This window comes from Haliotis rufescens, unplaced genomic scaffold (genome assembly GCF_023055435.1).
Source record: "Haliotis rufescens isolate VD_foot unplaced genomic scaffold, xgHalRufe1.0.p SCAF_2, whole genome shotgun sequence".
Taxonomy (NCBI): Eukaryota; Metazoa; Mollusca; class Gastropoda; order Lepetellida; family Haliotidae; genus Haliotis; species Haliotis rufescens.
The window spans coordinates 48704675-48728487 of record NW_025963890.1 but is presented as its reverse complement, the minus strand read 5'-3'; the positions used below and the strand labels follow the sequence as shown (position 1 = coordinate 48728487).

The window sequence follows — 23813 nt, the reverse complement described above, 5'->3', positions numbered from 1 at the left end:
ACTTACAACAGTCATAGCGCTAAGGTGATCGTAACTCCCATACCTTAACACAGACTTACAACAGTCATAGCGCTAAGGTGATCGTAACTCCCAAACCTTAACACAGACTTACAACAGTCATAGCGCTAAGGTGATCGTAACTCCCATACCTTAACACAGACTTACAACAGTCATAGCGCTAAGGTGATCGTAACTCCCATACCTTAACACAGACTTACAACAGTAATAACACTAAGGTTGTTTAGTACAAAGGCACCCTGGACAGCAACTTTTATCTTCGAGGACATTTTAGACTGTTATCTACATATCCAGATAAGGTTCTGTGCCACAGATATTTTTAACTTTTGTACAATGTTACAACTAGTGATCTATGTATGTGTAGTCTTACTACTTCGGGGGGCATGTCACATAAGATCTCCCACAATCCCAAGTGGAAGTGTTGCTAGATAATAGTGCAATCATCCTATACTCCTTCTAACATATGCTCACTCACAAACTCTACCTGTTAAACCATATCTCGGACCAGTCAGAGCAACCAAGAAATGTCAAGTTGGGTCAGTGGGAAGGGGGTGTTTTTATTTTCATATGGACGATTAAATAAATACTGATATCCAAATTGACATGCTGATTTGGGGTCAATACAACTGATTTAGTTTTTAAAGTTTTGTGTTAGGCTATTACCCATGAGCAGCCTGTATTAGTCCTGCACCAGGACTGTGGTATATACTTATTTTATGAAAGAAAACACAATATAGAAACATAGACAAAAGCAAGTCTAGCCAGCTCTAGCTAGCTCTATTCCATAATGAAATCGGCATTGAGAAAATTATTTTTTTATTTTTAGAGTAAAGAAGGGTATTGTGTAATATAAGATTCCATAGACTAAATGTAAGAATGAAATCAGCATCGGGAAATTTTTTTAATATTATTTTTAGAGTCAAGAAGGGTATTGTATAATATAAGATTTCATAGGCTAAATGTTAGTATGAAATTTGCATCAGGAAAATTAATTTTTTATATTTTTAGAGTCAAGAAGGGTATTGTGTAATATAAGATTTCATAGACTAAATGTCTGAGCCTGTGTCTGTATTACAACACATACAGGCTACACATATGACAACCAGGAAGTAAAGTTCTTCAGGCTAACTGGAACAGTACTGAACGTGGTATGTGATCCCATGCAGGTAGGACTGATTTCGCAATGCCAAGTTCAGCAGTGAATGGGAGAGATGGGTAGACTCTGTTGTATTACATGACCAGTTGCAAGGAGTACGGCATTAAGTATCAAAAGGTATATAGTGAAAACAACATTTTATTCAGCGAAGCAGAGTTTACATGCCTTGTATGCTAGTCCATTGAAGGGCAGCTGGGATCAGCTGGAGGCCAAGTTTAACAAGGATTTACTCATGTGTTTCACTGGTTGACATTTGACTCAAGGATGCAAGGGAAGATCTCTTCAGAACTTTGGAATGTCTAAAGTGGTTGGGTGATTAGCCACTGTTTTGGAAATAGGTCCGTCCAAATTTTCAACATAAATGTTTTCTTAGTGTTAGATAGCAGTTAATCTGTCCATCAATACAAATTGAACTTTTTTTTGTGTGTAAACAATTACACACTGATCCAGAGCTCCAGATAACCTTTTGAGCAATTGAGTTTTTACTCTAGGGTTTCTGTTTTAACTGGGTTATTACATTTTTAATTGGGTAACCAATATTTCTTTCACTCACCGATTCACCCCATTATTGGGTTTTTCCCCAACTTAGTGAACATTTTAAAGATTAAAAACATTTTTAATAATGTTTTAGATGTACATGTATATGACTGTTCTAAATATATAGGCTTGACTCAGAAAGTAAATTAGCTCGTAAATGTGTTTAGAAAAATAGCTCCATTGTACGCATGCTGTAAAAGCTTCATTGGGTATTTCAATAATATTTTTATACATTTGAGTTTTTCATTTAATGCATGCATTTCTGGACACAAGTTAATTGAAAGTAATTGGGTTTTGAATATTTTTTAGGGATATTTTATGCCAATACGCAGTTTATCTGTAGCTCTGCTGATCACAAAGCTGTTGCTTTGAACCATGTACGCAATGAATCGTCCATCTTTCTTCACTCAGCAGCAATAGCAGGGTGGGCTCATGTTTAGATGGGCCTGTGCCCTTGACATGCACGAATATATTCAAATCTAAAAAGCATGTTATGAGAGATGGGTATTGCATTTGTATTTCAGTATGTTTAAAAAAACTACAGATGCAAGAACAGCGATATGTATGACACTGGACAGGTGTAGTTTAATTTCAGATGTGCAATAGAAAATGACAGAGAAAAAGATGTACTGTCACGGCCTCCATGTTGATCAGCACATCAGAGCTCCAGATAAGCTGCGTATCTGCGTAAAATACGCATCAGAAATGCAGAAATACGCAGTAAAATAAAATCCAAGAGTGTCAAATACGCAACGAACATTACAGATACGCTACAAAAATATAACTTGTGCGTATCATCAAAATATTGTGAAGAAACCCTGCGAATTCGATTAGCAAATAAGCAACTTATTTTGAAATTATAAACGGGCACTCCGTCAACCTTGCCAAACTCCACGATGACAGTTACATCATGATCATTTGCAATCACACTTTCTTGTGGAAGTATCATGGTATTTTTGAGTCCTATAAAGCTCTCGAACCCACACGACACCAGTTTGCAGGGACTAGATGAATAGTGTTTTTAAATATTTAACTTAAATAGCCGCATGTGTAAAAACTAGTGGGTAACAGAAATTTGAATACCCAGATAGAATTACTGATACCCAATGATTTTAAAATGCATGGGTAAAATACCCACAACACCAAAAGCTTATCTGGAGCTCTGGCACATGGAAGAAACACATGATATACATATTTTGTTTTTCTACGTCAGCTTTTATGTGACATATTATTAAAAAAAAGAAATGTTGAAAATCCTCTTTGATCATGTTCATGTAATCAATACCAGTAATTGCAGACACTTATTGGTTGACGTCTTAATGAAATGAAAGACCGTTATATCATATGTATTTTGACAGGGCTGTCCTTGAGACTGCTGTTTTGTGGTTGGGATGAGTGTGACTAAGGTCAGTACCACGCAACTCCCGGCTGTGACATTCTGTAATTAATCCTGACAGTAGGTGTGAAATGTCTTTGTTTCAGGGAATGGACTGCAGCTAGAATCGGCAGGGTCACTTGGACAGCCTGAGGTAGCAGTATTAATAACAGTATTCAGGTTTGTTTCCTGGGCTAATGGTTTAACCCCCTTGCACTATGACACTGCAAATATTAGCACTGATTGATCAATGTAGAATATCACATTTGTAAATTTTAATAAATTCATTATTAAAGTTTCTTTCTTCTCAGTTTAATAATCATGATAATGTGATCATTAAAATTAAATTAAAAATATAATATTGATATTAAAAGATGACATCCGTATGTTGTTATATTAATGTTGTGTTGATATTGTAAGATGTCATATTATGCTGGAAGTAGTTTGCATGAAGATGTTTTATATTGTAACCATGGTAACTGTACACTAGGAATGTATATCTCACAGTGAGGTCAACAATGACAGCAGTAGGGATGTAGGGAGGCAGCCAGTGCTATAATAGCTGCTAGGTCCTGCATCTTTTGTGGTTCTTGCATTCTTTGGTGTTCATTATTTGAAGCTGTGATTTTCCAAGAATTATAACAAAACAGGCTACAATCTATTCAGGCAGTTTGAACAATTGCTTGTACTAGAAATATTTACCGGTTTGGTTGATTATGTTGAAACAAGGAATCGACTCCGAGTAATAATAAAGCCTTATATTTTTTTGAGTTGGTTTACGACCAAAATAAAAATGACATTTTGGGTGAAATGAAAAATAGGAAATGATGAATGATACGTATACAAATCTTTCTTCCTGCAACTAAATCAATCCATTATCTTTCGATGTCATTTTGAAGTCATGCTTTCGTAATGGTTTCACCTTCAAGAATGCTTTTCAGTTATTAGTAACAGTTCTATCTCGAAGTTGAAATTTAAAAATAAACAAATTTCAACCATCTACACTGATTTTGGGCCCAAATTTAAGCAACCAGTAAAAAACAAAAGGCCAAATGTTCAGAGGAAACCCAAATGTCCCTCACACAAGAAAGAAGGATTGTGTCCATGATGTCCGATATGGGTAAAGTAGAAACCAAACACAAACAGTTTTAGAGCCATTTGACTGAACTAACACTTTGATCACACCAGGATTTTTGCCACTGAAGAACTGAGCTCTGACGGTATGATTCTTGGAATATCACTTGTTCTTTGAGAGTTTTCTTCCCATGTTGTACTTACCTGGTGTTATGGGTTTTGGTCCCCTAATTTAATGTTTATCGATTTGGTTTTATTTTTCCATCTCCCCATTCCATTGGTTTTGAGTACATATGCACTGAAAGTTGGGTTAAGAAATTAAAAGCCATCATTACTGCGGCGATACAGAGAAACACATCAAAATTGTTGCAGTGCGACTAAATAAATTGTTTGAAATTTTCTAAAACTTTCCACTTTTGAAATATGAATACACCTGTTCAACATGTTCAAAGTGAAGGGAAAGTAGAAGTCTGCATAAAATCAAGAATTGGACATTTTGATTCCAATAGAGTTATCTCCCTTGGACCATGCTCTCTCAAAGCGTTTTAGGAAACTTTTTATTATTGGTTTATTCTGATCTGTGATACTAAGAGAGAAATGGAAAAATGTGTGTTATTGAATCAAAACAACGAACAAAGTTTATGATCAGATTGGATGGTCACTAAGTGAAGATTGTATTGAGATGTTAGGAGCTTTCAGTGAGATGTTAGGAGCTTTCAGTTTTGATGTGATATTATGTGTAATGTGGTTTGGCTTTTCCCAGCAGAGTGTGGCAGTAGAACTAGTTGCCATGACGACGTTGTATCTCTACAAGGCGTTACATCGCTACAACCCGGAAGAACATGATCATGACACTAGTTGTTACATCATGATAGATCCTGGTGATAATCTAGAATTAACATCAGCCGATTTGGATCAAGTACGGGGACTTGCATGTTTTGACCTTATTGTTTGTTTGCATGTGTTGTTGTTGTTGGATTCTGGAGACAAACATTGTATCAGAAAAGTTGCAGATGATTGACAACAGTAACATTGACTTAAGGCTTAAAAAAATAATAGTCTTGGTTCTCAGGCACTGCCTGCATCATCATGAAGTCTGCCGCATGTTTTGTTTATATTTCCATATTTACAAAAATTTAAAAATCCTAATACTTAAAAACAATGTGATCCTATATAGAACACAGTTACTTCCCTTTACATGCCACTGCTTTACTGCGCATCTCGTGTTATGGTCATGGTGGCCAGAGGAGTTTGTATGCTTGTTTATGTTGGTGTTCCCAGGTACACAACTGTTGATTTGGTTACATACTAGTTTGAACAAGCCAAAAAAAACAACAACCATTGCCCACCCGCTTTATATTTTCAAAAGCCATTGCCTGAGAACCAATTCTTTTATTTTTTTAAGCCTAAGCAATGTTCAAAACCAATGGAAGAAATCTGAAAGGCAATACAGTTTTAACAGATATTTGATAATTTGACCCATGAATACTCACATCAGGGAAACATAACCAATGCTTACACTTTCTGGAACTTGTCTTTCGCAAAGCTAAAGCATTGCAGTCTCAGAAATCTCAAGCCCATAATAAATGGGGATTTCAATTTTAGTTTGAAGGAAATCAACCATTGACACCCTGAACTAGGTGTGTATTTAGCACCAGAATAGAAATGTAACTTATACGTAACCTGCAATCTGCAATTTTGCAAATATTAGTTATTCAAATACTGTATTAAACGTAATAAGCGCCCAGGGCGCTCTCAAAATTAGAAATAGGGGGTGCTTATTAGTATATAATTTTTATGCTGACAGCCTGAAATGATACAAAAGAAAAGTCTATGCTTATTATACACGACAGATGTATTTTTCCAGAATTTAATTGCTCTTAATTAAGGGTGCATATGACACACGAGTGCATATTATACACGAATAAATAAGTCTTGTGTACATTGATCAATCGGAAGGGTGCTAATTGGGACTGTTCACTAGACCATATATTAGCAAATATCGCCGTGGGCTCTTTTTAGAGCGAGGTGTTTATTACGTTGAATACGGTAGTCATACTTTATTTTTCCATTCTCATTTTGTTTGCATATAGGGTGCACTATTTTTCATCTGGTTAACCCTGTCTATATACCATAGGACAAATAGAGAATCTCACCCAAGTGTCTCAAGCCTCGGATTTTTTCCACTTTTATCAACTCGTGTTGATATATTGATATCAAAAGACACGAGGGTGAGATTTTATTTATCATCCAACATCATTCTTTCAACTTTTTCAATTTGTAGACAGTAATTAGCAGTGTCTTCAGTGTAAAAAGTACTGCAAACAGCTTCAGTAGCAGAGCCATTAGTGATGTCATTTGATTGTGACGTCATGGTAACCAGTGACGTCGCAATGGTCTGCAAAGCATTGTGATGTAATTTCATTGCAGCGATATCTACAGTGTAGATATCGCTTGATCTCATCCAAGCAAAATCTCCTGTGGGAGCCAGTTTTGGATGATAAATAGAGAATCTCACCCAAGTGTCTTTTGATATCAAATATATCAACACGAGTTGATAAAAGTGGAAAAATTCCGAGGCTTGCCGAGGATTTTGACACTTTTATCAACGAGTGTTGATATATTTGATATCAAAAGACTCGAGGGTGAGATTTTATTTATCATCCAACATCATTCTTTCAACTTTTTCAATTTGTAGACAGTAATTAGCAGTGTCTTCAGTGTAAAAAGTACTGCTAACAGCTTCAGTAGCAGAGCCATTAGTGATGTCATTTGATTGTGACGTCATGGTAACCGGTGATGTCACAATGGTCTGCAAAGCATTGTGATGTAATTTCATTGCAGCGATATCTACAGTGTAGATATCGCTTGATCTCATCCAAGCTATATCTCCTGTGGGAGCCAGTTTTGGATGATAATAGGAATTTCACGCAGTAATAAGCTTCTCGTTTGAAGTCTGTTTTGGGTCAAAGGTTTATATTCAAAATCATGATTTATTAATTTCTGCGTGTCAGGCAATGGTGTTTGCTCCAGGCTCCACAACGTGTTTGCATTTGTTTCTAAGTTTCTGTTGTTACACTTTCAATCACAAATTTAAATATATCCAGATTTTGTAATTTCTAGATATTTGTAATATCGTGTTTGAGTTAACATTGAAATAGGAACTTGTTCATCATATATCTACAAATTAATCATCTAAATATTCTACGATCTTCTGTTTTCTTGTTAAATGTGTATCAGATAAAACATACCAGCTCAGCTTTTGTTGGGCTACTGAATCTTTTGTTGGGATACTGAAACACTCTCATCTTTATATATGTACACATATTAAGTGATTCAAACAAGGAATATCCCCAGCAAAAGTTGAGTGGTACATATTAAGTATTTCTATGACCATGAAGTATGCAATCTCTGTTCTGTCTTTGTGTAAGTGCAACCTAGGCTAGATTGTTCGATGAGTCATTTCAAGCCCTGGCCACAATAAATGGATTGATGACATTCCTTTTGAAATACCCAGTACCTTTCAACAGTTTCTGTAGTGATTTCTCTCTGTAGATTTCCTGCTTATGTATTACATACGGCCTTAAAATTGTGGTTCAGACTTCCAGATCAGTTGAAAACCTTCACATCTGATAGAATCAGTCAATGTCTTCCAAACAAAGACAAGAAAATTGTCTGCTTTAGAAGAAGTTATGTGGTCTTGTAAAGAATGTTGATTGTTAATTCTTGTTCTAACACTGCTGGGTCAGTGGGGTAGCTGAGTGGTTAGCAGTGAGGAAGCTGAGTGTATTCGCTCGTCATGCCGAAGGCCTGGGTTCGATTCCCCACATGGCTACTATGTGTGAAGCCCATGTCTGGTGTCCCATGTAGTGATATTGCTGGAATATTGCTAAAAGTGGCATAAAACCACACTCACTCACTCACTCACTCACTCACTCACTCACTCACTCACTCACTCACTCACTCACTCACTCACTCACTCACTCACTCACTCACTCACTCACTCACTCACTCACTCACTCACTCACTCACTCACTTAGCAATGTGAGGAAATGGGTGGTGGGGTAGCCTTGTTCGATTCCCCACATGAGTTACAACGTATGAAATCCATTTCTGGTGTCCCATGTAGTGATATTGCTGGAATATTGCTAAAAACGATGCCATGCCATTCTCGATCTAAGACTGTTTTTTTTGGCATAAATACCCAAACATATTAACTAATTTGTTGTGGCCTTGTAGAAATGAACTTAAGAAATCTAGTTCTAGTTCTGATCATTGTAAATCAGTATTGTAATTTTTTTTTTTAATTCTGAGGTCAGATGATATATTGTGAGTCAGTTCATGGTTTGTTTGCTTGTTGCCTTTGCATGGTTGCTCAAACGTTCTTGTAACAGCCAGTTGCTGTTTTGCATCTGCAGACTGACGACATCGAGGAGCCCCAAGGCTGGTTTCATGGTCGCAATTTGACCAAAGGGACATTGGGGCAGTTCCCAGGTCACCCGTTCATTGAGTTCATCCGCAAGATGCCGATTCCGGCCAAGCGGCCATCGTTGACCAATGGACTGGACAACACCTGTGATGACAGTGGCTATGGCGGTACCCCTGGACGTAAGTCTAATATATCCTTCATACAGATCCTGGATCGCAAAAAACAATGTTTCTGATACATGAAAAGTATTCACCATTTCAGTTGTCCGGGAAAGAACAGCAATACTTGTTCATGATAAACAGTACCCTCAACAGTGTTGTTTGTGGTCCAGCTTCTATTGTGTCTGTTGTGGTTTGTGTAGATGTGTTGCAGGTTTTGTGTGACAAAGCTTTCAGGGGTGTGGAGCAGCTGTACGAGGGAGACCGTCTTCTCTCAAATGAAAGTCCATGAAGAAGCTCCATATTTCATAAATTAGTTTTATATGTAAATATAGTCAAATGTTATTAGTTAATAATATATTTCATATGTTGTATTCCTGGTCAGTATTCTTGGTTAGTATTCCTGGTGATGAGCACCTGTTTAGTGTTCCTGGTGACAAGCACCTGTTAGTGCTTCTGGTGACAAGCACCTATTAGTATCCTTGTGTCAGCACCTGTTTAGTGTTCCTGGTGACAAGCACCTGGTTAGTGTTCCTGGTTACAGGCACCTATTGGTGTCCCTGGTGAAAAGCACCTGGTTAGTGTTCCTGGTGACAAGCACCTGGTTAGTGTACCTGGTTACAGGCACCTAATGGTGTCCCTGGTGACAAGCACCTGGTTAGTGTTCCTGGTGACAAGCACCTGGTTAGTGTTCCTGGTGACAAGCACCTGGTTAGTGTTCCTGGTGACAAGTATCTGTTAGTATCCTTTTTTGCAGCACCTGTTTATGTCTCTGGTGACAAGCACCTGTTAGTATCCTTGTGTCAGCACCTGTTAGTGTTCCTGGTGACAAGCACCTGGTTAGTGTACCTGGTTACAGGCACCTAATGGTGTCCCTGGTGACAAGCACCTGTTAAGTGTTCCTGGTGACAAGCACCTGGTTAGTGTTCCTGGTTACAGGCACCTAATGGTGTCCCTGGTGACAAGCACCTGGTTAGTGTTCCTGGTTACAGGCACCTAATGGTGTCCCTGGTGACAAGCACCTGGTTAGTGTTCTTGGTGACAAGTATCTGTTAGTATCCTTTTTTGCAGCACCTGTTTATGTCTCTGGTGACAAGCACCTGTTAGTATCCTTGTGTCAGCACCTGTTAGTGTTCCTGGTGACAAGCACCTGGTTAGAGTTCCTGGTGACAAGCACCTGTTAGTATCCTTGTGTCAGCACCTGTTAGTGTTCCTGGTGACAAGCACCTGGTTAGAGTTCCTGGTGACAAGCACCTGTTAGTATCCTTGTGTCAGCACCTGTTAGTGTTCCTGGTGACAAGCACCTGGTTAGAGTACCTGGTGACTAGCACCTGTTAGTGTCACTGGTGAAAGAACCTGTTCGTGTTCCTGGAGACAAGCACCTGTTAGTGTCCTTAGTGTGAACACCTGTTTGTATCCTTGGTGTTAGGAACTTGTTGTCCCTGGTGAAAACACATGTTTCACAGATTTTGTCTCAGAAGAATATCTACTTTCAAATGGTTTGCTTAGTGGAAGAATGGAAGAGTTACTTCCCCTGCATCACATTGCGACTCCCATCTCCTGTATCTATCATTGTGGTCATGGTGATGGAAAGACCTTGCCTACAATGAATATTTACAAACGACCAACATAAAGTATGATTATCATTTTTTAAATGGAGCATTTGTTTTATCAGATTATTCATCTGTCCCCAAGTTGACTCAAGCCGGGATAACTGTGGTACCCCAATGTGTAACCTCTCATTGGCTGCATCCTAGCAGGAAAATCCTACATATTGTCAGTTTTACAAGATATATCAATAGTCATTGTAAACCTATAGAAAGTGTGTTCTGTGTTGTGATTGGCTAATTTGGGTCACATGACCAAATGTCAAAGGGTGAAAATATGATTTGCATTCCCTGAAGCAGAACAGAACAGAACGTTCGATGTTGACGCCTCACATTCGAAATAAAACAATAGTTTTACAATATCGATAAATACTATGTGCGTGTCTATTCCGGGATTTTATCGAGTATTTGCACCTTGGAAATTCATCTCGAGACCCGAAAGCGTTAGCTTACGCTTTCGGGTCTCGAGATGAATTTCCAAGGTGCAAATACTCGATAAAATCCCGGAAATAGACACCCACATAGTATTTATCTTCTAAAAAATATGTTTAAATTTCAAAATGATTTCAATGCTTGAAGGCAACTATAACTGAACTTCTTGGACCACCCTCACAGCCTTCTTGTAAGAATAGGGGGACAGAGAGGCATGGGCTGAGAGTGCTCTAGAGTCGGAGTTGAAACACTGCAGCAGCATCTGCTGTCGACATCTGGACACTGGAATTTTTCTGAACAATGTGCAATTTGACTGTTTAATTTTATTCTTTGTAAAAAATTTTTTATGTCAATCAATAACTGGATTTAATTTTGTTTTTTTATTTTGATAAATAATACTTGTGGAGACATTTTTCCATGGACAGCCAGTCACGTGTATGAGTGACTCCCCAGTCAAATGTACTTGTAACGTAGGACCTGTCTCGCATGCATGTTGCATCCTCTACTCATACATAGTAGACAGCTCAACTTCTATGTGGGACACAGGTGGCCAAGTGGTCTAAGGCGCCGCGATTCGCTGTGCAGAGTTGCGTCCCTTGGGCATGCCAGAAACCTATGATTGTGGGTTTGAATCCCGGTTTGCCCCGATTATGTTTCTAGGTTTGTCATACTATACCCTTGCTTGTGGGTTTCATTGAAGTGGTAAACGTCTGAGACCTGCATCACTTCGGGCTTTCCTCTCACATTGATCTGTCACGCCATGATGTAACTGGAATACTGTTTAAAGCAGCGTTAAACCCAACTCACTCACTCAACTGTTATATCAAACCTTCAAAATTGTCAAAACGTTACCAGGCTGAAGTCGCCGAAACACGACAAACTTTAGGTCCAAAATACAACTATGATACCTGTATGAAACACATCACCATCGAATAACCATTTCTTGTTTGTTTCGTTTTGAGCCACTATCAACATGAGTGTGTACTTTTTTTTGCTTGGCAGTTTTTAACTATGATTTGTGGCAAACATGTATTGATTAACATTTTAAGTTGTAGCAGAATCAACAATGGTACATGGTGTTTTAAGCATCCAGACTCAAGTGATCCTGCTACAATGAATTTATCTTAACAACATGTTTAAATGTGACATTGTAAAAGTATTAAAACAGATTCAAAACTGATAGAAAACAGCAGTTCGATTGAGTGGAGGTTAGCTTGTGCTGTGTCACGTGACTTTCATTGACTCGGGGAAAACGTGTGCGGCTTTTTGCTTGGAAGCGGGGTATAGGGGATTAATTCTGCCTCTCAGAAATCTACCTGCAACCTGTCACGCTTTAGGCGGGGTATAAGGGATTTATTCACCACCTGAGTAATTTGATCCCTCCAAGATTTATCTTCCATTTCCTTGTCAGTGTTGGAATGAAGGTTGGGCCAGGAGTTTCAAGTTATCATAGGTTAATCTTTGGATCCTAAATATTTCATTTGTAACTTTTGGACTTAATTTCAAACACTGCATATTCATGGAGGTATTTCTGAAGATACTGTTGACATTCTCTCTGTTTGTCTGCTGTTTCCTAGCAACACTATATGCCATATATACCCTACACGATGGATGCAAGACTCATGAGAATGTTTAAGGTTGCTATGCCCGCATTTCCTTCATGAGTTCTGGACCTGTGAAGATCCGGGGTAGAATAGGTCTTCAGAACCCATGCTTGCCGTAGAAGGTGACTATGCTTGTCGTAAGAGGCGTCTAACGGGATCGGGTGGTCAGGCTCACTGACTTGGTTGACATGGTTGATGAATGTCATCGTATCCCAATCTCGTGGATCGGTGCTCATGATGTCAATCACTGGTTTGTCTGATCCAGACTCGATTCTTTACAGACTGCCGTCATATTGCTGGAATATTGCTGAGTGGGAAGTTAAACAACAAATAAACAAATATCATGAGTTCTGCCAATTTTGCTATCTTTCAATACTCAGGTAGATAACCCATCTGCACTCACTATTTACCTGTGCAATCCCCATTTCCCTTTGCAATCTCCATTTACCTGTGTAATCACTGTTGATCTGTGCCGAGAGCCACGTAGCTGAGGTAAACTTTCATACACTCATGATGTGTTGATCACCTGGGAGCTTATCTTACCGGTAGTGACTTATCACTGGTTTATTTATATGAAACTGCAAGATTACATGTCGTCTCCGGGTGAAATGTCAATAGATACTTGAAGATAAATGGGACTGCAGTGTGAGACACTCTTCTACCTTCTGGTCATCATCATCATCATCATCATCATCATCATCATCATCATCAGTGAGCAGGGAATTTACGTGGCCTGATACACTGTAGACAATATATTGTGGTGGCACGTGGTCCTGTGTACAGAGAACAGGTCACAAATCAGTTCACAAGTTCAGCAATGTTGGAGGAGATGGGTGACCACATTCAGCAGCTTAATTTGTGAGCGTTTCTAGGAATCCTGTCCTGCCCCACACTGAAGCACATATGGTTTCCCATTAGGCAAGTGACGTTTGAAGATGACTCTTTTCACTCAGCCGTGAATGGGTACCGAGTAGGATGAGATGGTAGTGACTGTGAACCTAGTCTCTGACAGGCAGTAGGGTTGTAATACTTGTATACTCCCCAGGGAGGTGAGAATGACTAGAGTGCACACTGATCCACTGACTGGATAGTGATGTAGGACTGTCATGGTCTGGGTGCATTTGAGCAGCTGTTAATTGGAAAGTGTGCTATACAAATCCATAATTTAATTTTATTTAATTTGAAAAGATGCATGTGGATGCAGTAACAGCTGGGGAACCACTGGAGCCCTACATAGTTTCACCTGACACACGTGACATTTTCTCCTGAAAAATTCTAAAAATCGAAAAGCTTGTGTGACTAGCACTGGGAAGAGTCCACATTTACCACCTGACCCCCTATTACCCGACCCAACCCAGGTACCCAGCAAAACTTATTTAGATACACGTATAAATGATCTAATCATGCTGAGGTTGACTGGTGCTTTATCTTTACTCAAACATATAAAAGTCAGAAGGAATGCATGCATAGTTACAAGAAATATGAACATTAACAACTTGTAGTGCGACCATGGAGTTTTATTGTTATTGTCACTAACAAAGTATCACATGTAGTCCTGTGGGTATCCAGATCCTAATAAGGACCCACCTGGGTTACCCGTCCCAGCCCTACATTTGACCAGTCCCAGCCCTACATGTGACCCATCCCAGCCCTACATGTGACCCGTCCCAGCCCTACATGTGACCCGCCCCAGCCCTACATGTGACCCATCCCAGCCCTACATGTGACCCGTCCCAGCACTACATGTGACCCATTCCAGCCCTACATGTGACCCGCCCCAGCCCTACATGTGACCCATCCCAGCCCTACATGTGACCCGTCCCAGCACTACATGTGACCCATTCCAGCCCTACATGTAACCCGTCCCAACCCTTCATGTGACCCGCCCCAGCCCTACATGTGACCCGCTCCAGCCCTACATGTGACCCGTCCCAGCCCTACATGTAACCCACCCCAGCCCTACATGTGACCCGTCCGAGCCCTACATGTGACCCGTCCCAGCACTACATGTGACCCGCCCCAGCCCTACATGTGACCCGTCCCAGCCCTACATGTGACCCGTCCCAGCCCTACATGTGACCCGTCCCAGCCCTACATGTGACCCGTCCCAGCCCTACATATAACCCAATCACCAAGGGGCAAAAAGTGTCTACAAACAAGAAACAAATTGTTATCCATATCTTGAATAGTTCAACGAGATATACTACTCAAAAGAAGTGAAACAACACCTGATTCTTTCAGATTAGTAAAGTTAATCTGTCACACAAGACAGATCAACTGTGGTAATATGAAAGAATCGGGCATTATTTATCTTCTTTTAGGCCTAAATTTCAATTTGTCTACTGTCTAAATGACTACCTTGAAAAATATCTTGTGGCGACTAACTTCTATTGGTACACATATATAGACACAAAAATAAACATGTCTGCTACTAATTGTACTCACAAATAATTCCTCCTAAAGTCAACAATGAACCGAAATACATAATTTATTAATGCGATTAGTATTTTATTTTAGTTGATAGAATATTGGATAAGCAAGGATATACCTATGTTATACAGTTACAAAAATTGCATCATTGTTGGAGTCAAATAACAACTCAAGTACAGTTTCCACTAATATACAATTCCAAGACTAGTGCTATGACTTGTTCATGTAATAGTTATTTGATAAAAGATAATTTCAAATGCTTTTGACTACCTACACAATAGGCTTGACTTCTTGATTTTACCACTGGCTACCTGGAAAAAACTACATATGGCTACTTGGTAAAAATTTAAACTTTGAGGCCTGTTCTTTTGAGTTGAGGATCTTGTGACAGTTCCTGGTATTATCATCTATAAAAACACATTGCATCTCAACCCAACTTGAGCAATTCTGAAGAATAAATGCACCATAATGCTCATTGCTTCTCATCAAAAAGGTGAGCCACGTTACAGTGCATGCATTTCTCTTGTTCCCAGGTGTGCTTCAATATTCAAGGTCTGCAGTGAATGTTTTATGTCAAAAATCTTATTCTCATGACTCAGTTTGAAAGAACAGTTATTGCTCTGCAGATAATATTATTATTTAAGCGAAAATAATGGGTCGAGACAAAAGATTGTGTTTTGGTTTCTATTCAGTTTATTCCGTTTATAGACAGTTTATTGTCTATTCAACAATTGTTTTCTTATCATACAATGTTTCTTATTATGTAGAAAATCATACATAAGGGATAAATGTGATCCTTTATAATAGGATGTTTAGCATTCCTTCTTAATGTATGTACTACACAAGGAATTAGAGCATGTCTTTGAGGGTAAACCGATTGTTCCATTATATACTGGACCGTTAATTGCTGTGGGTTTCACATGGGAAGAGTTTATATGTGACTTGCTAAACAGACAAGGCACTGCAGCTCACTTACATCTCTGCACAGAAACTGTTACCATGGTAACATGTGGTACAACTAGAGGTGAGATGATGCATCGTGAATTTGCTGCGACGATATGGTACATGATACATTTTCTTCTATATCGATACAAGACGATACACTTGGTAAAATACATTACTGCTTGTTTAATGAACCCCGGCGGTTTTGTCAGTAAAAGATTGCAAATGTGTCGTAATTAAGTTCACTACTAAAAATAGCCGCAACAAACATTTGTCTAAAAGCTGGCTTTTCCCTTTGAACCTGCTCTGAAATATTTATGATTAAGACATTTCCACACGATTTGACGTGGATATATCGCTATACATATCATAATGTTACCTTTGTATCGTGATACTTATCATATCGTCACCCTACTGTATCGTTTCACCTCTAGGTACAACAGTATTAAGTTTGCACAGATTAACATCTCTGTTTTAAAACATTCCCCAGTTTGTTTAAAGTGGACATTATTGACCTTTGGAAAGAAGACATCAACACAAAAACACACCTGCCTATATCTGCCTATCCCGAATCTATTTAAAAAACGTGCCACAGCCATTTTCTCCATAAGTCATTTTGTGTTTTTTAGTGTGTCATTCAAAATAGAGAAGAGACTAGTCAAGAAAAAAATGGTGCAAGTTTAGCAAATTTTGTAAATATATCTGTTGTGTGGAAAATACGGTGTAGAAAGTATGGTGTTTAAAATATGCAGTGGTTCACGTGAGCTACAGAATTTATGTTTTAAGTCAGATGTTAACATGATACACTTTCATGGAGAAGCTCCCTGACACCCATCTGATATCTTATCTAGATAGCACCATTTTATATATTCAGATTTCACACGCTGAAATATTTCAGAATTTTCTCACACTCATTTCAGGTCTTTTGACCTTAATTCTAAATTTACCAAATTCCAGACAACTTTCCCATCCAAGGTTAGTTCCTGTAAGTGTAGTGACATGAACTATAAGACAGGTGTACATATCATCATCACCAGACACTATCATGCTGATAACGCCCTGTGCTGCTCAAGTGGGGAATATTATCATGATATGCCAATAGGCACTGATATGCATGGGAGATAGCGCTTCATATTTTTATCCCAGAAATGATGTGGGTAATAATATCCATGTCATAAATACCACAAGTACAAGGCACGTCTGACAGCGTCTCTGTTACTGTTTCACATTCATGTAATAATATTATGGACAAGAAATGTGTTATTATTCCCAATAAATTTACTCTTTCATTTTTGTCCCCAAGGCATATAATGTGGGGGATATAGTCATCATCTGGTCTGTCTGTCTGTCCATCTGTCCATCTGTCTATCTGTATTTTGTTTCCGGAGCATAACCTGGAAACTGAAAGATTTTTCATCCAAACTTGGTACATGTTTTAACCAGAGGTGAAGTGGTGCTTTTTGCTATTGTGGTGGTCGGGGGATTTGTTATCTTCTGATGACTTCTTTAAAAGAGTTCTACAAATGTTAATTTCTTTTCATATATTTGAACATTAGATGGATGGATCTGTAATCCTGGTAAAAGATGGATCTTGTGTTTTCTGATAAGAGAGGAAGTCTTGCTGACAAGCAAACTGAGCAAGGTTTTAAGTAACATATACCTAACACTTCAAGCCTGTATCTTTGTGCTAATGTTAAACTTTCTCCGTAGCCTAGTGGATAGAGCATCAACCTTGGAAGAGGACGGTCTGGGGTTCGATCCCTGGCCGCTTCATACCAAAAGATCTTAAGAGATGGTACTTGTTGCTACCCTGCCTATTACTCAGCATTAAGTGATAAAACAAGAACTGGTCAGCTTGAAGCCAGTATACTGTATCTGAGGGAGTATTCATGTTAAACTGCAGGATGGTATCTCAGTGGGCTAGCACTATTAAACCGGCATTAGTATGAACTTAAAGGTTTGAGGTATGAGGTGACAATATATAAATTTTGGATCTCTGAATTATATTTGTATGTATGCATAGTATACAAGATAAAAAAAATTCCCAGTAAAATTTCAATCCAAAGAGAGTGTTTCCCATTGAACACAGGTGTATTGCACCAAAAAAGAAACTGGTCCAACAAAAAAAGAGTGGAGAACAGTGGAAACATAAAGTGTCAAGAAGTTGTCATGGATTGCATTTGCCCTGACGTATTATGTCCCACAGTACACCCCTGTATGTGATGTTTTCAGGTCGTTTTTCTTAAAACTTCATAAAACTTGGTTGAACTGGTGTATATGGATTTGTATTATGCAAATATTTTGGGGATGAAATTAATATTTAAAAAGCCGTTACAAATGTCACATGCAAATATATTTTAATGTTTGCAAACTAGTAATGTCAGTGGAGGTGATTCTGAACCCATTGAGGACAACTGTGGCATTGTATGTGAGGTGAGGTGAGGTGAAATGGTGTTTAACATCATGTCCAAGACTATTGCATTTATATAGCAACATGTGCTGCTTGTACTCGTCCTGACTAATGTTGGCCAATTCAGATTCCATGCTGCAGTTTAACATGAATACCCCACTCAGACACAGTATTCGGACTCTTGAGCTGACCTCTCCTTGTTGAAGCCCCTTACTGCAGAGCACCAGGCAGGGTAACAACAAGTACAATCAGACATAAACTAGTTTATGCCATATGCACAGTATGCACAGTGAATGCTGCACTATACAAATGCATAAATTATTATTTTTATATGTTTCAAAAGTATGTTCTAAAAACATGTCCTGCACTAGTTTATGCCTTGGCACTGGCACATCCATGTACAATTTTGTGATAAAATACTCATTATTTTTCTGATAGAAAATAACAGAAAAACCTTCTTGTGGAATGTTGTTCAGACAATGGGATTACAGCATGTAGGGCTGGACCTTGTGAACTGCAGTGAGTGGCGACGTATGTACCAGTATGTTATTACATGCCTTGAAGGAGGAGGAGGGCTTAATGAGAGTAATGTGCTGATAAATATCCCGGAATTGGTGGTGTTGTTCCCAACACCGGGAATATCTGCAGTTATACCCCACAGCACTGCTGTTGATCATTTTCTTCTGGTGGAACTTCACGATGGGCAACCAGTGTCCATGTTTCCACACTGAGATGGAGACTCCAGACAAATGGCAACCCAGTTGGATTCAAGTAATTGAAATACAGGGTTTCATCGATTGGGCATTTTAGTATTGATACATCGTATATCAACTTAAAAGTATAATATGTTGATTAATAATAAAATTCATTATTCTGTATCTGTGGAGATGGAAATTACCTTTGTAGACATGTAATTAATCAATTTAATGTTAATATGAACCATGCTTGTCAATTGAATGTTTAAAGTTGAACTCTCTGTCTTCACCCAGTCCATCGAACCATAATAAGGTAAAAGTTTTAGTGGTAGGGAGTTATCAATTTAGTATCGATTTTCAGAGCTCCAGATAAGCTTTTTGTGTTGTGGGTATTTTACCCATGCATTTTAAAATCATTGGGTATCAGTAATTCTATCTGGGTATTCAAATTTCTGTTACCCACTAGTTTTTACACATGTGGGTATTTAAGTTAAATATTTAAAAACACTGTTCATCTAGTCCCTGCAAACTGGTGTCGTGTGGGTTCGAGAGCTTTATAGGACTCAAAAATACCACGATACTTCCACAAGAAAGTGTGATGGCAAATGATCATGATGTAACTGTTATTGTGGAGTTTGGCAAGGTTGACAGAATGCCCGTTTATAATTTCAAAATAAGTTGCTGATTTGCTAATCGAATACGCAGGGTTACTTCACAATATTTTGATGATACGCACAAGTTTTATTTTTGTAGCGTATCTGTAATGTTCGTTGCGTATTTGATACACTTGGATTTTAATTTATTGCGTATTTCTGCATTTCTGATGCGTATTTTACGCAGATTTGCAGCTTATCTGGAGCTCTGATTTTGTATTGATGCATCATCAAAATTAAATATTTACTGAGACAACGATACTGTGATATATGACATCCTGATCAAAATTACACTTGGAAACTCCAATATTAGGCCGTACATCGGTGAAGCAGTCACTGGTGACAATCAGGGAGACCTCATTGGTCCAGGGAGACCATGCATTTTGGACTCACAGCTCATCTGTCATGTGGTATAGCCTTGCTCTAAGGCTCTACTGAAGGCGGAGAGTCCTTCTTCAACAATAATGTAGAAAGCAAATGTTGAAACAAGCTCTAGAAAAGGGATGACCAGCTCACCTGGCACAGTCCACATTCCTGTATGCCTTTCCAGTTCATGACACCTCCGTTAACTCTCAGTAACATCGCTGCTGTCAGTGCGGAAGTGGCCATAACAAGAATCTTGAAATTTGTCATCTAACTCCAAATGTAGACACGTTTTTATTTTGTATATGTCGTTGGGAATGCCATCATAGTGAATTTTGAAAAGGTTTAACACTCTCCAGATTAACACAGACTGCAGATGAACAGAAAATTTACCAACTTTCCCCTTACATTACAATATACATGTAGTTGAAATGAAAAAGAAAATCTTATTGACCAAAAAAATTTAATTTTTAGCTAGGGTAAAAGTGTATTTGGTGTCACAACAGTCATCACTTGTGTGTAAACATAACAGTCAGTCGGTTGTGAGTTCAACCCAAGCATGGTTGCGACCACCCATCACAGTGGGGAGCTTTGACTGGTGGCAATGGTAGTATAGAGAGCTCCACGAACGGGCTGTCACTGTGAGGAGCTTGGTTTGTCATTAACCAAGGGAGGTAACTCTAAATGACACTTTCTGTTACCGTCAGGCCACTACAGCACTCAACATTTTACCAGGGCTTCCATCATTGGCTGCCTCTGACAAATGCAATCAGACTATTGAGCTAAATATCATTTCACAAAATGAAAAATTTCTGCTTTCAAAAGGCATTGCCATTAGCATGTTTCATTTTCTTTCTTTCTTTTCCATAAGGGGGGTCGGGTAGCTTTGTGGTCAAAGCGTTTGCTCGTCACGATTAAGACCGGGGTTCAATTCCCAACATTGGTACAATGTGTGAAGCCCATTTCTGGGGTCCTCCGCCATGATATTGCAGGAATATTGTTAAAAGTGGCTTAAAACCATACTCGCTCGTTATATTCCAGAAATCCTCATAAACCAGTAGAGAGCAACGAAAACATATCAGTCGTTCAAAAGAAGCAGAATGCCACAGAACACAGTGTCAGGAAGGATTACCTAAGACCATTGCGTTTCATCCTAAACTATGTATCAAATTAATGGGTCTGGGCTCCCAAAGTTTTACTCTGCATTCCTCGACTTGTTGTTCTCGTCTTCATAGTGAGTTTCAGTGCACTTAAGGTAAACATGATGTTGTGGCTCTTTATCTGTCCTTGTCCTTCTTCATTTGAATGTATACTTGTCAGCCTCTTTGTCAACTGTACAGAGGTGTAATTTAAATAAGCCAAATTTGACATTTATTGGATTGTATTAAGACCTGTCAGTAAGTCTGATATGTACTCTCTTAAGTACAGCCATACCACAGGCAATTCATGCCTTGTCTGTATTCATTTGGAATTTAACTTTGTGCACTCACAAGACACATTCATTGTAAATCCTTGAGTGATTTATGTCTTGTCAGGTAAGAAAAGGTCTCATTGATTATCACTGTATGTCCGTTTACAATCTATCAGGTGTGATAAAGGCTTACGCAGACTTATGTCGTATGCTGCTACGATCACCTTCAGATCCAATCTGTTGCAAGATTTTGTTAGTTTTTTTCCTTACTGGTTGGACAAGTTTAGTTATGGCCTTGACATTAATCGCCAGCTCACGTTCTCATTTACCCTTTGGGTGAGGTTTGGAGGTTTAATTGTTGCTTTTGCTTCTGTTGTAATGTAAGTGCAGAAGTAAACATGAACACCAAATTCAACATACCGTAATTGACGCAATAAGCACCCACGGCGATATTTGCTAATATATTGATCAATGTACGAAAGACTTATTTATTCGCGTATAATACGCACTCATGTCTTTTATGCACCCTTAATTATGGATGCAATTAAATTCAGGAAAAATATATCTCTCGTATTTAAACATTTCAGGCTGTCAGCATAAACCATGAAATTTATCTTTCAACTCTGTTTTTTTCACCAAAATAATATTCTTATAAGAGCCCACTATTCTAATTTTGAGAGCGCCCTGGCCGCTTATATAACACGGTATTTTCTGTGCTGGAAATCCAGCCTGGCCTTGTTACTGATGAGAACATGCTCTATTTCTACGGGACTTTCCAACCCTTATATTCTTGCCTTATATAATTAGGAAACCATCTTGATCCGAAAGACTATGATTTTATTGACGTCACTGTATAAATTGTCCAATAAGGAGAGTCCCTTGTAAGCATAGGGTAAATGGATCCTTTTTGTCAATAAAGTAGATATAATCTTAACTAACGGAAACCATGGAAACAAACACCAATGTTCATTACTTGTTTTTGAACCTTGTAGTTGAAATAGGGAGATATGTGTTTGTTTATTGTTTAATGCAGCACTCAGCAATATTCAAGCTGTATGACGGCGGTCTGTAAATAATCAAATCCGGACCAAATAATCCAGTGATTGACATGAGCATCGATCCACGCAATTGGAATAGGATGACATGCATCAACCAAATCAGCGAGCTTGACCACTCGATCCCGTCAGTCGTCTCTTACAACAAGCATAGTCACCTTTTATGGCAAGAATGGGTTGCTGAAGACCTGTTCTACCCTGGATCTTCACGGGTTGGGGAGATATGTGAATATGCAAGGTACTGAAAGATCCTGTACCTGATGTAATTCTAACATGGAGACTGAGGGACGCTTCACGATCATGTCCTTTCTATAATAATTAACATACCATAATGTTATCAATACCAGACATTCATGACCGTTAAATGACAAACTGGCCCTTAAACTTATTACCCTTCTAATGAATATGGGGCGGTTGGGTAGCCTAGTGGTTAAAGTGTTCGCTCGTCACGCCAAAGACCTGGGTTCGATTCCCGACATGGATACAATGTGTGAAGCCCATTTGTGGTGACTCCCGCCGTGATATTGCTGGAATATTGCTAAAAGCGGCGTAAAACCTCACTCACTCACTCTAAAAAATATACAAACTCATTTGCCAAAATTACTTTTCTTTAATGAATAAACATGTTGCTTAAATTTACATCACCCTCTTAGCAATCCTTTGTCATACAACTGTATGCATTTCTTATCCATGTTTCTATGTTCTATGTATGTCATTGCGTGATGTGCTGTTGTAATGTGCCAAATTAATTATGCTTGTACAATATTTATGCCAATGCCCTTGAGGAAGGTTTGTCCAATAAGATTCTATTCTATTCTGACCAAGGTTGTTTAATGACGTCATAGAAAGCAAGGACTTTTGATTGAGGTCACTTCCTTATCTTGTTTTGCAACATAAAAAAGTCTCTTTTTGAAAGTAATACCATAGAGTTCATTCTGATTCTATTGAATTTAATATTGATGGTTTGATGGAGTGTACGCAGGTGACATTTGTAGTAGCCAGTAGGGTCAACGTCCGCTCGGTTAGTCGCCCATCAGGAACAGTAGGGGATATATAATCTCATAATCAGAAATCGGTGAACATCTGCCAATATATGTACTACCATCATGGCTGACATCAGGGAACATTGTTCCCAACAGAAATGAACACTGACATAGTCTCTGGAAAGTTATCTCAGAAAATACTTTTATGAAACTCATATCGTTTAGACTTCAAGAACATTGATTTCAACATTGTTATTTCGAAAGTTTTGAGGTGTTCGTCTGTGAATGCTCCATTTTTAGCTGTCTGTGCCGTAATCAGCTTTAACATGTGGGTGGCTTGTGTTCGGAGGACACTTGCGTTACATTGTCAGTTGTCATCATGGTGTAATACAAATTGTAGGGTTTGTGAATACTTTGTGATCATGCTGGATTAGCACTGACGGGACAACTGGACATGTGGTTAGAAGCAGCAGGAGGAGCT

At 38.7% G+C, this 23813-nt stretch overlaps 1 protein-coding gene across 5 annotated transcripts in view; it reads left to right on the top strand.

Annotated features, from left to right (window-relative positions):
• Nucleotides 1–23813, top strand: part of LOC124146269 (phosphatidylinositol 3-kinase regulatory subunit alpha-like) — a 219178-nt gene that overhangs the window by 9094 nt on the left and 186271 nt on the right. Inside the window, exons 3-5 of one of the 5 annotated variants that reach the window (XM_046516479.2) lie at nt 3194–3266; nt 4927–5079; nt 8579–8768. In XM_046516479.2, coding sequence (XP_046372435.1) covers nt 4951–5079; nt 8579–8768 — 319 coding nt within the window. In that variant the 5' untranslated portion in view covers nt 3194–3266; nt 4927–4950. Of the gene's footprint in view, nt 1–3193; nt 3267–4923; nt 5080–8578; nt 8769–23813 lie in introns of those variants that run through there. The other 4 variants (XM_046516480.2, XM_046516485.2, XM_046516481.2 and 1 more) reach the window with 4 other exon arrangements.